The sequence below is a fragment of the Ranitomeya variabilis genome, chromosome 5 (genome assembly GCF_051348905.1).
Source record: "Ranitomeya variabilis isolate aRanVar5 chromosome 5, aRanVar5.hap1, whole genome shotgun sequence".
Lineage (NCBI taxonomy): Eukaryota > Metazoa > Chordata > Amphibia > Anura > Dendrobatidae > Ranitomeya > Ranitomeya variabilis.
The window spans coordinates 645,984,571-646,002,080 of record NC_135236.1 but is presented as its reverse complement, the minus strand read 5'-3'; the positions used below and the strand labels follow the sequence as shown (position 1 = coordinate 646,002,080).

The 17,510-nt window shown below is 40.3% G+C and overlaps 1 protein-coding gene across 2 annotated transcripts in view; it reads right to left on the bottom strand.

The window, feature by feature from the left end:
• SLC6A7 (solute carrier family 6 member 7) overlaps nt 1-17,510 on the bottom strand; it is a 236,192-nt gene that overhangs the window by 156,995 nt on the left and 61,687 nt on the right. For both annotated transcript variants that reach the window (XM_077266327.1, XM_077266326.1), the window contains exons 2-3: nt 6,371-6,554; nt 100-231 (exon numbers count right to left, since the gene is read on the bottom strand). In XM_077266327.1, the coding sequence (XP_077122442.1) occupies nt 100-231; nt 6,371-6,554 (316 nt within the window). The remainder of the gene's footprint in view (nt 1-99; nt 232-6,370; nt 6,555-17,510) is intronic.

Sequence of the window (17,510 nt, the reverse complement as noted above, 5' to 3'; positions counted from 1 at the left end):
TCTGGCACATGTAGCATTGGAAAGTGGGAAAATTATAGACCCCCAAGCTAAAAAGGTTCAGTAAAGGCCTCCTTTATGAGCAAGGATGCTTACACTCACCTTTGAAAAGTGGACTTATTTTCCACACTGCCAGTGGTCCAAGGCTGGAAAATTGGCCTAAGGACAATTCCATGAAGAAGAGTGGGATTCCACAAATGGCCAACATGATGAAGTATGGAATAAGAAACGCCCCTGAAAGATGAGAATTTTTATTGCATTGCAACCTAGAAGATGACCACATAAAGGGGATTACGTTTTGAAATATTTTTGATATTTTGTAGCCGCTGTTGCGCAATTGCCCCAACCCAGAGGCAGAGGAGCATTAGCTTATATCTGAGGATTAAAGGTCGTGTGCGGGACCTTTACAGCGATTTCCTATCCTTAGGACAGCTCATCAATATCGTGGGGGTGCGACACCCGACATCCCTGCCAATGAGCTGTTCCCAGTGCCAGTGGAGACTGGAAGAGCCAGTTGCATAGATGAACAGTGCAGCTCCATCAACTTTATAGTGGCAGAGACCAAATACTTCATCCTCCTCCTCCTATTGATTGGAATAAGGGTGGATGTGCAAGACCCAGCAGAGGCCACAATACCGTTGATGGAGTCAGGTAATACACCATGTTACGGAACCCCCCAGCACCCAGAATATGTTGTGCAGTTATATGTATGAATATTAGGTTCCATGTGAGAGGCATGTCCATAATGCATCAGCCCACAGGCCGCGCCCCTGGGCAGAGGGGACAAGATATCCCCCTTCTGACCTCCCCCACCTTTGTAATTCCCACAGTAAATATCGGCAGGCTCCGGCCACCTGCGGCTATTGTAATTTATGTCTGGCCTGCTGCTTTTCAATTGGCCTGCCCTCTGTATCTGTGTGATATATTCTGTGTCCTGTGAGTAAAGTGTTGTCACACTGGAAATACGTGGAGAAGCAGTGATCTTTTATATGCGCCCATGTGACCAAGGAATTCCAGCCAGCGTCCTTCATTCAGACTCCAGCCAAAGCAGAGTGGACCTCCTGAAACACGGGGTGGTACTGAAAGAGGTACTCCAGCATGGTAGACCCCGCTACACACCAATACCTAATTCCATGCACTAGAGACACCTTATTTGTTGCACTTTGCACTTATCTAGCCTGATAGCACCCACTGTCTTAGCGTTTTTTGCCGACTTGACCACTTGGCCATATTGGATTGCTGTGTCCTATATGGATATATTTTATTCTTATAACTACTGGGGTGCTACAAATAGTCTACTAAGGCTTTTAACTGTGGGTATTTGACCTTTAAAAGCATTTTTGTTTTTTTTTGTCTGTATTGCTAGTTCATGTTAAAAATTCCTATACTTCAATGTTTATGCTAATGAACCTTTGGGTCTTTTTTTTTATAAAATTACTTCTTTATTTTTTTAGAATTCGGTCTTTGTAATTTCTTTTTGCATAAGTGTATACCACAATATTTGAGAGTATATAAATTTATGTCATTGAATGTTATCATATACCACTTGGTGTTTATCACTTACGCGCCCTGGTGTATTTAAAGTGCAGACAGCATATTCTGCTTATGTATCTCCCTTGATTGATTGATTTTTCTATAGGTTTTTTAACGCTTTCTTTATTAATAAAATATATTTGTTTTTTAATTGGCGCAAGCTTCCTTGTCTCTATATGATAGATTTGCTTATTAATGGAAGTGCCTTGAATTTAGGCTTGTTATAGGTGCACCCTGTTTATTTTATTGATGGCTGGACAGTACAACACAAGCACTTTTTACCATTCACCTTTCTTGTCTCCCTAATTCCCTCATAGGTTGTAAGCTAGTGAGCAGAAGGACCCTCACTCCTCTTGGTGTCTGTTGAATTATCTGTTACTCTGTAATATCTCATATTGTCTGTAAATGTCCTCTCTGAATATGTTGGCGCTACATAAATAAAAAAATATTATTATGCTAATATTTGTACCAAATCTCCATGTGCAATCATAGAAGTGAAAGGGTTAGTAATTCAATCTGGCAACTGATCACAAACACTGATAAGCGCACCAGAAACATGAAGCATGGTGGAGGCCTACATACAAACCAAGGGTAGCACCCTGATCTGTGTCAATAAACGAGTAGCAAACCCAAAAACACTGTGACATCAAAGTGAAGAACAGGGACAAAAAAGGCTACTGGTTGTATCACAAACCATATTTTTCATCCTGAATTGATGTTCTTCTCCAATCTACTCCTGACGCTATAGACTAGATCAATATAAATGATTAATGACCAACATACTATAATAGCTCCAGCATCAGCCAAGCTTCTTCAATTCCTCTAAGAAATGTATTTGGTAAATAATCCATGACAACAAAGTATTTCATCAATCCTTCTGATTTATATATAATTTGTAACATCTCCACATACACACGTCCGATTGCTCCCGCCGTGTCTTTTTGTCTTTATGCATTTTATTGGGCCACTTAAACCTCAGACTGATGTTCATTTTTCTGCTCTGAATATATAGGATGTGTCATAGGTTCTCAGTGATGATGATGATGAGACAACATCAATTATATTTAAGAAGTTGACTAAACATTTTGTTGCCTTTCATTATATACAAAATACTTCAGTCTAGACGACATTTCTCAATAGATTCTCAATTTCATCATAAATTGCTAAATAGGTATTGTAGACCTGATAAGGCTGTTGTACTTACTTTAAAAATCCATGTAAGCGCTGCTCTGAAGCTGTTCAGATTGCTGGATACAGCCAGCTTCAGTGTCCCTGCCTCTGCTTGTAACATGAGAAAGTGTACAGTTTGGTTTAGGCCAGTGGCTTAACCATGCTGCTGATCTAAACTATAAATCAGCGCCCTAGAAATCAAGATTAAAGAAATCATTAAGGGAAAAACTTGAGCTTACGGGTCCAGAGGGCAAGCCAACTAAATGTCTGCATTTCTACTGCTTGCCTTATGACTATGTAGCAGCTGCAGTGGCATAATTAAGTACTAAAGTGTAATATTTCAGCCCAAAAATCTGAATATGTGATTTATTAGGAAGAGAACATTTTGTTCTCTGTGTCTAAAGAGGAAACCAAAGACACCAATGCATAGGAAAAGTCCAGAGTATGAGCAGTAATGAGCTTTGTAATGCAGTAGCTGGGAATGCTCTTGGATTAAGCTGTTTTCTATGTATTGAGTGCACACAAGCACTATTACTTTCACGAGGGTGATACATCCCTCTGGATGACCTGGAGTTAGAAGGTCATGTTGGGTAATGAATCACAGGTCTTCCTTAGAGCTGGTGTGATTTGTGTCCCATATTAAATGGATTTAGCTTCATCTGGTGCTGAAGAGGTTAACGACCCATTGTATGCTGGTCAGAAACATGTAGCTTCATTTCAGCTGCTGATCTGGTCATTACCTCTTCCAATAGAAAACTGGTTAGACCTTCTTGTCCCTGCCAGTGAAAGATTTGTCTTCCTGTGCTGTGTGCTAAAGCAAAGTGGTTGGAGTAGAGTTGTTGTAGAAATGTTTTGGCGTTTGCTGTAGTATGTGTGTGTTCATCTCCTGGTCCATGTTCCCGTTTAGTTTATTCCTCCTTGTCCCTATACTCTAATAACCTATTGTTGGTTAGTGTTTTTGTATGATAGAGAGTTTTCTATGTTTTGTCGTTTGTGTGTTGTTTACATTACATTTCTCTCCCATGCCTGACTGAGTGGGGGTGGGGACAGATCAGGGTTTAAAAAGAGCATAGTAAGGTCGGAGACTAGGACTTCTCTACCTTTAAGAGTATCCCCGGAACAGAGAAACTTAGAGTCCCTGTTGCAGGAACAGTTTGAGGCCCCCCCCCATCCTTATCAAAGACCGTCACAGTGTGAAAGCCAGCACTTATGTGGTAATCAATACAGTCACCATGAGAAATGGCATGGGCTATGGTAGATTTGAAGTGTAAGAAAGTAGACTCAGAGGATTATGTTAGTGAGGGATAATAGTTAGGAGCCAGATGGCTCACAATTTCCTTTTGTCCGGAAATATTTTTGTTTGAAGATAATAAATCTGCTTGCGGAGAGTTTTGAACCTAATCCAATGTTTTAAGAGTCCTTTGTGTGTCAACCATCTATCTCAGGAAATGGTGACTCTAAACCTGAATGATACCCTCATTGTCACATTACTTATCAGAGCCACCAGCAGATCTCCTAAGTCTAGATTCACAAAGCTTTATGTTGCCTCCATAAAATTGTTTTCTTTCTGGATTCATGTGATTGTAACCTTTGGTTCATGTCAACAAATTATTAAAGAAATCATAAAAAACTGTTTGGCCAATTGAGAAGTTAAGAGGCCTTAGATACATTGACCAATAATGTCAATTTTGTCCAAAGTTTGGATCATGGTCCAAGCTTTTAGTTCCATGCGAAATGCCCTTGCTTTTTTTATATTTGTATATGATGGCAGACAGCATCCATGTATATTGAGTTGTGGGTGGAGACGCTATTCATATCACACTGTATTACTAAATTTAGAAAGACTCCTACAACTGTGAACGAGGACATGCTGGTGACTGTACAGAAGCAAGAATAGCAAGAAACGTATTTCACACAGATCTACTGTGATCTTCATTACCACAAAGCAGCGATGTTCATTGCTCAGCTAGTATTCTTTATACATTTTCTCTTTCCTGCTATGTTGCCTGGGGGAGAGATTATGGCACATGCACACCTCTTTTTATTCAACACTAAAAACTATGGATAACTGTTTTTTCTTTCAAAATGTGTATGCTAACGAGATAACGAGTTCAAAATAACCTATTTTTTCAGATTAGTCATCATTTTTTTGTTTTGATTCTTTCTATGTCCAATTGGCAAAATATCTATTATTTGAACTAGGAGGTACCTCTCCCAGATGCGGTGATGGGTCTCCACTGCTTGATAAACTACCGTACTGCTGTCAGCCACCGCGCTACGATCTGGACAGCAACTCTTCTTCTCTTCACTCTTGGCTGCCCGTTTGGTTTTTGTTTGCCATTGATCTCTAATTTTGATCTTGACTGACCTTGGCATTCTTTCTGGGTTAGGTTTTTGTTTTTCTCCATGAATTTTTCACTTTGTACCTGTTGTCCTGTTTCTGGTTCTGACCCCTTGTCTATCCTCTAACTACATCTTCATCACATCCTCTGACTTGACTTTGTCCCTGGTGACTACTTGTGGAAATATTCTTGACTTCACCTCTTTTCCACGATTTAGTGATTAATGTGAGAACCGTGAACTGGGAATACAACTACAACAGTCATTGTCTTTTTACTGAAGTCAAAGTGGAAAACTGGGCAGAAGATACCAGAAACCACCTGTTCAAAAGAGTGCAGAGGCTGGTGTATTCACAAAACTTTACAAACTAGTAAGTTCACTTTGCAGACACACAAAAAAACTGTATTTCTTTGTTTGGATACGTTCAAATTTGAATTGAATTGAATTCTTTCATTCTTATTTATTTCTTGATCAACCTACCTATCTGCTTATGATTTCAGAATAATAACATATCAGAACAATTAAAGTTCAATAACTTTGTAGCTCAAAAAAGGAAAGCAGCACAAATTAATAACAAAAACAGTCCTTTCTTTTGGGTAAGGCAAAACAAATCAAATGGTTTCACCAAGATTCTGTCACTGGCACTTCTCAGTCTCTAACGTAGACTGATCACCATGTATGGTCTCCAGTTCCAGCACAACACACGCTGCTGAGCTAACTCATATTCCTGTTATTATGTCTATAAGAGCCAGACTGGAGTATGGGAATTACCTTTCCCACCCAGTTTCTTTTGGTCGCTCCTAAATCCCGAACCCAAAATCCAGTCAAAGTAAAACCATCTCAGTAATCTATTGCTAGTGATGTACTTTTCCCAAGACTTACATCACCGAGGCCAGCCACCTCAATGACACATACCTGCCATACAGGACTTTACCTCCTGCTTTCTTATACCACATCGAAATGAATTGAAGTGGTTTCAGATTTTCCTAAAGATAATGACTTAATGACCATGATTCCTGGAGCCAGCCCAATTTATAACTAAACATTGTTTGTTCTTCATGACATAACTTTTTAAAAAGATACATTTCATAGCTCTCATATACAACATGAAATACTGTATATATTTATAAGTATTTGTTGCTTGACAGCAAATTGTTTTTTTCAGACATGAAAACATGCAATATAATATTTCATTGAAGGTACCTGTGGGTAAATTTATGCCCATGGCATCTCGAGTTTAGGCTGGGAATGATGATATATCATCATTGACTGTGAAAGTCAAGCTGCTTCACCATGAGAATTTGTTAATGATTGAAAAAAAATGACTTACCGCCTCCATTGGTGTACGCTCTATATGGGAACCTCCAGACATTGCCCAAGCCAACACAGTATCCAATGCAAGACAGCAGAAAATCTAACTTCCCTGACCAATTCCCTCGGTCTTCTGGGTATTCCATCTCCAGTTCTGCATCATCACGGTCACTAGGGGTCATCAGAAGATCTGGAGTGACTGGCTAGACATAGAAAAAAAAGTAATGGATAGTAACATAATGTCCAAAATGAGATCATAAAATTGAAGACCCAACCTTAGGCCACGTTCAATATTTGGTCAGCATTTTACATCGGTATTTGTAAACCAAAATCAAGAGTGGAACAAATAGAGAAAAAGTATAATAGAAACACGTCACCACTTCTGTGTTTATCACCCACTCCTGGTTTTGGTTACACATATTGATGTAAAATACTGACCAAATACTGACCATGTGAATGTGACCTTAGAATCCATTTCATGCCAAATTGCACACATCAAAGTACAGAGGCATATTGGATCAGAATACACTGCTCAAAAAAATAATGGGAACCCTTAAACAACAGAATATAACTCCAAGTAAATCAAACTTCTGTGAAATCAAACTGTCCACTTAGGAAGCAACACTGATTGACAATCAACTTCACATGCTGTTGTGCAAATGGAATAGACAACAGATGGAAATTATTAGCAATTATCAAGACACCCTCAATAAAGGAGTGGTTCTGCAGGTGAGGACCACAGACCACATCTCAGTACCAATGCTTTCTGGCTGATGTTTGGTCACTTTTGAATGTTGGTTGTGCCTTCACACTCGTGGTAGCATGAGACGGACTCTACAACCCACACAAGTGGCTCAGGTAGCGCAGCTCATCCAGGATGGCACATCAATGCGAGCTGTGGCAAGAAGGTTTGCTGTGTATGTCAGCATAGTGTCCAGAGGCTGGAGGCAAAACCAGGAGACAGGCCAGTACACCAGGAGATGTGGAGGGGCTGTAGGAGGGCAACAACCCAGCAGCAGGATTGCTACCTCAGCCTTTGTGCAAGGAGGAACAGGAGGAGCACTGCTAGAACCCTGCAAAATGACCTCCAGCAGGCCACAAATGTGCATGTGTCTGCACAAATGGTTAGAAACCGACTCCATGGGGATGGTCTGAGAGCCCGACGTCCACAGATGGGGGTTGTGCTCACAAACCAACACCGTGCAGCACGCTTGGCATTTGCCACAGAACACCAGTATTGGCAAATTCGCCACTGACGCCCTGAGCTCTTCACAGATGAAAGCAGGTTCAAACTGAGCACATGTGACAGACATGACAGAGTCTGTAGACACCACGGAGAGTGATCTGCTGCCTGCAACATCCTTCAGCATGACTTGTTTGGCAGTGTGTCAGTAATGGTGTGGGTGGCATTTCTTTGGAGGGCCGCACAGCCCTCCATGTGCTCGCCAGAGGTAGCCTCACTGCCAATAAGTACCGAGATAAGATCCTCAGACCCCTTGTGAGACCATATGCTGGTGTAGTTGGCCCTGGGTTCCTCCTAATGCAAGACAATGCCAGACCCCATGTGGCTGAAGTGTGTCAGCAGTTCCTGCAAGATGAAGGCATTGAAGCTATGGACTGGCCCGCCCGTTCCCCAGACCTGAATCCGATTGAACACATCTAGGACATCATGTCTCGCACCATCCACCAACGTCACATTGCAGCACAGTCTGTCCAGGAGTTGGCGGATGCTTTAGTCCAGGTCTAGGATGAGATCCCTCAGGAGACCATCCACCGCCTCATCAAGAGCATGCCCAGGCATTGTATGGAGGTCATACAGGCATGTGGAAGCCACACACACACACACACACACACACACACTACTGAGCATCATTTCCTTGTTTTGAGGCATTTCCACTGAAGTTGGATCAGCCTGTAATTTGATTTTCCACTTTGATTTTGAGTATCATTCCAGATCCAGACCTCCATTGGTTAATAAATTTGATTTCCATTGATGATTTTTGTGTGATTTTGTTGTCAGCACATTCAACTTTGTACAGAACACAGTATTCAATGAGAATATTTCATTCATTCAGATCTAGGATGTGTTATTTGAGTGTTCCCTCTACTTTTTGGAGCAGTGTATATCATAATTTTCCATCAATGTCTAAAATAGGCATTGTAGTGCCTGTACATTATGCCCAGACCGTGCTTCTGGAGACATTCACCTGTAAATTAGGCGGGCTCTCAACACTACAGAAATGCTAAATATGTGGATTATAAATGTGGTTTAAGCACACTGCGGGGCTCTTCTGGATTTGGGAGCACAGAATTCGCTGGATCTCATTTGGGGGCTGAGGAGATACAGCACTTTTCCGGAGACTTTTTGCTACCAGTAACATGGAAACCCCCTGTATTTCCATTAAGAGATGACAGAGTTCAATGGGGATTTTTTTGTGGATTGAGTTGAAGCTTTTATTGAGAGCATTTTACATAACATTTGGGATCACATTTATCCGACGCTCTATGCTGAGCAGTTATATCGGTGTTTCCCTTTAAATCTCCAAGTGACGTAATTCAGATGAAACCCGAGGGATCCATTAACTATAATGAAGCAGCAGAGTTACTCTGGACTCCGTCTGGCCTCTGTTCAGCGGTGTCCTTTTGAGAAGTGCACAAAACTGTAGAGGACCATGCTTTAATACACACTTAAAAAGACAGAAAACCGCCGGATCACAAGTCCTTTGGCGTCCACAGTGCCTCCATCTAAGTCATTATAGGGAATCTTACGCCGTGGGTACCATCTGAATCACATATTTCAGAGATTTACATGGAAATCATGGTGTAAGCGCTCAGTGCAGAGCACAGGATAAATGTGTGCCGAGCCTTACTGCAATCTTTGGGAGGCAAAATGAACAAATCAACAGCAGGTGAAGAATTTGTTTTATATATTTTATCTGCTGTTAATTGTGCTATGGAGACTTTATTCTTCGGTGCGATTACAGCAATACCAGATTTGTAAAGACTTGCTTTTTACATGGCTGTATTCTGAAAGCTATAACTTTTTTATTTCTCCACTGATGGAGCTGTATGGCATCTTGTTTTTGTGGGACAAAATGACATATTGAGAGATACCATTTTCCTTTACATTTGACTTTTTGATTGCGTGTTATTCCACTTTTTTTTTATAATATGATGAAAAAGCATTGTTTTTCCCCCCGTTTTTTATTAATTTGTTTACAGAGTTTATTGAAGGTGTTAAATAGCTTGACAATTGTATAGGCTGGGCTGTTCCAGATGCGTCAATACCAAATATATTTCTTTTCTTGTTTATTTTTTTTTAGATAGTAGATAATAGATAGACAAATACAAATAGATAATAGATAGATAGAGATATAGATAATAGATAGATGATAGATAGATAACAGATAGGTAGATAGATAGATAGATAAATAATAGATAGATAATAGATAGATAGATAGATAGATAGATAGATAGATAGATAGATAGATAGATAGATAGATAGATAGATAGATAAGAGACAATAGATGATCGATAATAGATAGATAATAGATAGATACATAATAGATGATAGATAGATAGATAGATAGATAGATAGATAGATAGATAGATAGATAGATAGATAGATAGATAGATAGATAGATAGATAGATAGATAGATAAATGTTTTTCCCACAGGTAGGATTGTATGGGGAATCTTCTGACCTATTTCCAGCGAGTACAGCTGATGGCAGCATAGTTAGTAGTATTAATGCTAAATGGAAATTTCCGTCACTTATTTCCTCTCGCAGATCGCTCGTCTGCCCTTTTACCAGCAAGTTGTTCTACAACCGTACAGCCTGCTGCTTTGTTGCCGTGGAAATGTGGAAAAACTGACACAGCTGATCCGACACTGTCTGCACTGTACCACCATACTCAACATTCATCACAAATCCTGATCTTTGGGAAAATGGACATCCATCAACTCTCCTGTAGATTAGGGTTAATCTCCATTATGGGAATTCTTACAGAGTAACCATCATTTTAATTTTAGATTTCATAAATCAATGATACATGTGAAAATAAGCAACTTTGTAATTTATGTTATCTAAGTGTTCTGCTTTTTTCTCTTCCTTGACTGATCTTTCATTTCCAATTCATGGGTAAAACCTGCAAAGTCAATATTCAGTGAGAACAGATGACAATTGGTGCTTTTATAATTCTATGGAGGAGGGAGGAGCTAGAGACAGACACATTGTGCTGCAAGTTCTCTCGAAACGACAGTCCAGCTCCCCATAGAACTTTATGAGCACCAACAGATATCTCCTATCTCAGTATTGGGAAAGCCTGTATCACTGAAGACAGATTTTATCCATGAATTAAAAATGTTGAGAATGAAAGAAAGGAGAAAGAAGAGGGTTTTCCTAATAAAATATATAATTTATTCCTTTCATATGTACTTTTAATTTATGGAAAAAATAAATAAAGCAACAGTTACTCTTTAAGGTGTTAAAGATGGTGTTCAGTTTTACGCTACAAATCTGCAATCACTTTATGTGACTGCAGACTTGTGAGTCCTCACATTGCGAGTACTGCACACTGTCAAGATTCAATGTGCCAGCTCCAGGAGCAGGCATGTGACCACAAGTATGAAATTTGCCTACATACCATCATGTGCCACTCTACTGTGTCCAACCTCGCTTTATGCAAGTGTATTGCGTGAGGCCAGAAACTGTCTAGTAGGAATGTGTCCGAGAGTAAAGTATGCTTATTGCATACTTGTGGTCACATGACTGTCCATTCCCAACACTGGAGAATCCTAACAGCATGCAGTGCATGTGATCTGAGGACTTACAAGTCTGCATTCAAATAGAATGTCTTCAAACTTGTAGTTTAAGACTGGAAAACTTTATTAAGTGCTAAGATGCACAGATTTTGCACATCCACACATTAAATTAGGCAGTTCTGGTGAGACCATCCAACCGTTTGATGTGTATTGACACCTCCTGACTCTCGTTCAACAGATGATGTTGGTGGAAAGATGGATCAAATAGAGTGTGTAAGGAGTAATCAGGTGAGGTAGGTGACGGTTTGACAGGTGTTCAGTTGACAGCTATTTCGTGTATGGGCAAATTTTGCCGGAAGTTGACCATGTACATTAGATGGCTGTCGGGAGAAGGAAGCTTCTGTCAATCGTTTGCCTGACAACCATCTCAGCCGACTCCCCCATTCCCAGGAAGCGAGTTCGGCCATGCGATCCTGTGCTCTCTATAAGAAAGCCACTGGTGGTTTGTCTCCAGGAGAACAATGTGATCATCTTCCCCGATGATCAGTCGGCCTGCGCCCCTATATATATTGAACTGACGGATGAACCCTTTGATATCGGTGGGTTCGGCCAACATTAGTCCAATGTGAAGGGGGGCCTTAAATCCTCAAGGACCCTGATATTTTGACCATGGAAACTTTTAGTTAAGTTGCTTGCTCTGCATTTAGAGAAAAGTTCTACATATGTGTAAAGACATTTTGTATGAAACAAAGGAGCAGATTTGGCATTTTGAAACTACAGCTGTGCCCAAACTATCGGCTAAATGGATCTTTAAGACCATCTGTCTCTACCCTTAAATATGTAATTGTTTTACGTGCTGTAAATGCTGCTGTTCTCCTGAATCCGGGGCTGCGTTGGGTTTATTACATTCCTGCCCCTCTCCATTTCAGAGATATAGTCCTCTTTTCCCTATATGTAAATCCAGTCTTCTTGATCCTAGTGGGCGTGGTCCTCAACTCTGCTCTATTGGTGTCCTCTCGAAGTCAATGCCTGATTGGCTAACAAAACTAGTTTCATATACAGGGAAGAGGGGCCATATCTCCGGAACGGAGAGGAGCAGGAACAAAAGAGAAACAACACCGGATTCAGGAGAACAGCAGCATTTACGCCATGTGAAAGACTCTACAATAAGAAAGAGACAGATCTTTAAAAAAAAGGGATGCACAAGGAGGCTAATCTCTGCTATAAGATTAAAGGGAACCTGTCACTAGGTTTTGCTTATAAAAGCCATTGCCACCAAGTTCTTTAGTCTTTTAATATATTTCTACCAAAATTCCCCAGGCAGCTCCGAATATCTCAACCCTTTCACCCCCGAGCCTGTTTTCACCTTCATGACCAGGCCACATTTTACAATTCTGACCAGTGTTATTTTATGTGGTAATAACTCTGGAACACATCAATGGATCCCAATGATTCTAAGATTATTTTTTGTGATATATTGTACTGTGTGACAGTAGTACAATTTGTTTTATATGATTTGCATTCATTTATGAAAATATAGAAAATTTTGCCAAATTTTGCAAAATTTCGCAATTTTCAAACTTTTAATTTTTATGCCCTTAAACCACAAAATCACACAAAAAAGCAAAATAGTTAATAAATAACATTTCCCACATGTCTACTTTACATATGCATAATCTTTGAAGCATAATTTTTTTTTTGCTACGAAGTTATAAGAGTTAAAATATGAACAGAAATTTCTCATTTTTATAACAAAATTTACAAAACCACATTTGAAGAGACTTTAGGGGGCCTATATGAGAGAAAATACTCAAAAATGATACCATTCTAAAAACTCAAGAAGATTATTAACCCCTCAGGTGCTTAACAGGAATTAAAGCAATGTGGGAGGAAAAAAATGAAAATTTTACTTATTTTCATAAAAATTTAAATTTAGCCCCACATTTTTTATTTTCACAATGGTAACAGGAAAAAATGGAATTTGTTGTGCAATTTCTTCTGACTATGCCAATACCCCATATGTAGGGGAAAACGACTGTTTGGGCACATGGATATGGCTCGGAAGGGAAGGAACACTGACTTTTTGAATGCAAAAATGGCTAGATACCATGTCACATTTGGAGAGCCGTGATGTTCCAAAACAGTGGAAACCCCCCACAACTGACTCCATTTTGTAAACTAGACTCCTCAAGGAATTTATCTAGATGTGTTGTGAGCACCTCAAACCCCCAGAAGTTTATAACATAGAGCCGTGAAAAAAAAATCAAATTTTTCCCACAATAATGTTCTTTTAGCCCCTATTTTTTATTTTCGCGAGGGTAACGGGAGAAAATGGACCCCAATTCTTGTGAAATTTCTCGCAAGTATGTTGATACCTCATATGTGGGCGAAAACTACTGCTTGGGCGCATGTCAGATTTTACACCCAGTGAGAGCCATTCAGAGAATTTAGTGGCTCTCACTGAGGTGGTGGCTCCCATCGTTCACAGCAGGGAGCCGGCTGTTTGTACCGGATCATTCACGAACGACCCATCACCAGAAAGGAGTAACGTTTTGGAAAGCAGACTTTGAAGAAATGGTCTGCAGATGTCATGTCACGTTGGAAGAGCCCCTGATGTGCCTAAAGAGTGGAAACCTCCCACAAGTGGCCCAATTTTGAAAAATAAACCCCCTGAGGAATTTATCTATATGTGTGGTGAATACATTGAATGCACAGGTGCTTCACAGAATTTTACGTGGAACTGTGAAAATGAAAAAATAAATTTTTCCTGCAAAAATGTTGGTTTTGACCCAAATTTTTCATTTTCACAAGGGTAACAGGAGAAAATGGACCATACTATTTGTTGTGAAATTTCTCCTGAGAACACTGATACCCCATATGTTGTAAAAAAGTACTTTTGAGGCAAAGTGCAAAGCTCAGAAGGGAAGAAGCCCCATATTGGTGTCACGGGGCTACCGCAACAGAGAGGAGCCAGAAGACCGCAGTGTTTGATTGCTACTACTCCTGTGCTGAAAAGAAGTATTTCACCTTTTTGTATGGTGTCAGTTTCTTTTGGCAGAACAGGGGTCAATCGGCCATGTTGGGAGCTCTAGGAGTCTGAGCTCTCAGCTGAGCTTGGTTAGCCACTCCTTCCCCAATATATATCTGGGTCCTGATTGAAACACATAGTCAGAGCTAACTTATGCCAGTTTGGAAGAGTTATCTGTGACTGTTGTGTGGGTTTGTAAGTGTGATAATTCTCTTCCCTCCTCTTACTTAGTTTTTTCCCCACCCTCCACTCCCCGGTGCATTCTTCTGTTATATGTGAGTGAATATTTGTATGCCTGGTATTTTCAGTTACCCTTGTTTGTGTTGCCTTGTCCGTCAGGTTGGTGTACTGTGGGACACGGCATCTCCCCTCTTCCCTGGGTGGGTGAAGGGAACAGAGGGAGGGCTTATTCAGGAGATAGGGCAAGGCTGGAGGCCCCGGCATCTTCACCTTCAAAAGTATCCTGGGGAATAGGGGATGCTAGGACGCCCCTTAGTGTTAGGGACAGGGAAGAAGCCCCTGCTCCCAGGTCACCCAACAGCTGTATTGTGACAATTGGAGTGACATAGTTTTAAAAACGATGAATTCATCCAGGGGTGCAGTGATCACGTTTACACCATGGGTATAATGTCCAGACACAACAATGCAGATGAGCTGAAGGCTGCTATCAAAACAACCTGGGCTTCCATAACACCTCAGCAGTGCCACAGGCTGATCGCCTCCATGCCACGCCACATTAATGCATCAATTGATGCAAAATGAGCCCCAACCAAGTATTGAGTGCATTTACTGAGCATACATTTCAGTAGGGGAACATTTCGGATTTTAAAATCATTTTTCAAGCTGGTGGTATAAAGAATTCTAATTTACTGAGGTAATGACTTTTGGGTTTTCATTGGCTGTAAGCCATAATCATCAACATTAACAGAAATAAACACTTGAAATAGATCACTCTGTTTGTAATGACTCTATATAATATATGAGTTTCACTTTTTGTATTGAAGAACTGAAATAAATTAACTTTTTGATGATATTCTAATTTAGTGAGAAGCCCTTGTATATACTTTTTATGATGTGTTCTGAGCACATTATCAAATGATGAATGGCAAATTACATTGACTCCACATCACCAGATGAACTAGCGTCTTTCTTGTTTGTCGGGTGATTGGCAGCTTGTTTAAAGGAATCTTTACATTAACGATAAGCATTCGGTGTACATGCACCTTAAAAATTGGCCACAGACACAAAGACTTGCACTTATCCAACTGACATTGATATAATTCATTAGGAAACCTCAGAGAATCATTTTCCAAATTAGGAAAGTTCTTTTCACTCTTGTAAATATCCACCCTGCATCATGTCCAAAATCTACCGTAATTATACGTTTAGAACCGCAGCAAATTTGAAAAGTAAAAAGAACAACTATAGTTCTAAGTAACGGAACAGATATCCAGTGGTTAGAGATAATTGATTTAGGTCTAGAAGCAACAGTATAATTGGCCAGTGTAAATGCACCTAAGGCTATGTTCACACCAATATTTTTTATGTGGATCTTTCTGGCTAAAAAATCCACACTGAAAAAAAAAATATTCAGGAACTATTTGTTTAGCTTGTTTTTTTTTTAACTTGTTTTTTTGTGTATGGGGCATTTTTTATGTTTCATTTAATTCAGTAGTGAAATTTGGAGCAGTTTTCAAGTAGCAACATCTAAATAAGAAAAACAGCACCACATGCACTTTACAATGTTGTGTGCTTAAGCTATTAGGAGCCTTTGCCTCATGCAGAAGACTAATTTTCAAGTGCAAGTGCTATCTGTGTTTTTCATGGATAGCACATGTACCTGTGATAGCAAGCTGAAATCAGCAGCTGGCATCAGAACAGGATGCTTGAGGGAGCGCAGGGAAGGTAAGTTGAATGGTTTATGGTTTTTTTTATGTTTTTCTGAAGGGGGCCATGCATACCAATAAGGAGATGAGGCCCATATATTCCAGGATAGGGATGAAGAGGCCATGTATACCAGGATGGGGATGAGAGGGCCATGTATACCAGGATAGGGATGAGGGGGCCATGTATACCAGGATAGGGATGAGGGGGGTCATACCAGGATAGGGATGAGGGGGCCATGTGTACCAGGATGGGGATGAGGAGGCATGCATACCAAGATGGAGATGAGGGGGCCATGCAAACCAGGATAGGGATGAGTGGGCCATGCAAACCAGGATAGGGATGAGTGGGCCTTGCATACCAGCATGGGGATGGAGCCATGCATTCCAGGACATTGATGAGGGGGTCATACAGGATAGGGATGAAGGGGTCATACCAGGATAGGGACGAAGGGGCCAGGCAAACCAGGATGCGGATGAGAGGGCCATGTATACCATTTTGTTTCTATCTTAAACTCTGTTCAAAGTCTGATGAGAATAAGCAGTCCTTTTTTTTTGAACGTTAAAAAATTGGACATATGAATGACCACTTATTCAAGGAGTAGTTGAAATGGTGTTTATCTGGATTTGGGAGAAGAATTTGCTCAAAAAGGCACGGGAAAAAAACTGAGTGTGATTATTATACCTGAAGACATTTGTGCTGGTCAAATATTTAAAGGAGTTCTCCCAAAATCAAAACTTTAGACCTTTCTAACGTATAGATAATAAGTGTATGATTTTAGGGGGCAGACTGCATGAATCCCCATTAGATCAGTGATCCCTGACGTCCTTGTGTCAGTGGTCCAGGTAGTTATCAGTTATCTCCTTCTGTCCTATAGAGACTGAATTGAGCAGCAGTGCACATATGTAATATGTGCTCCATTAACACAGGTGACTAGGGGAACCCTATTCTCAAGATCTGAGGTTGGACCCTCCATAATCGGGAGCATATTATTTTATTTGGGGGATTTTAGGTTCACATCAGTAACTGTTGAAGGGTCATCTTTGTGTCCCACGTGCACTGTCTCCTCAGTGTGCGCTCAGTTGTCGGCTTAGGTGAATAGTAATAAGCCAGGAACAGAGCGTTGTCACTATACCCGGTGATGCAGGAGGCAAGCGTCGCCCCGTAAGTGATGTCACTGATGTCTGGCAGTGGCAGGTATGTTTGTGACTCTTTTATGATCTCCTCCTAGCTGATTTATTACCACAGACCACATCAAAGTTGAATGTGCAGTAAAACAGCGAATCTGTAAAAGCCAAACGGTGCAATATTTTTAATAAAAACAAATTGCAAAAATGATTTTCAGCCGCAAATTAATAAAAAAAACATAAAATGTTGTCCATTAAAGTTTCCAACATTTTATCAGGTAGAATAATACTGCATGCCGTGCTATTCTTATCACCAGATGAACTCCCGATGGATGTGAACTGAGCCTAACATTGTC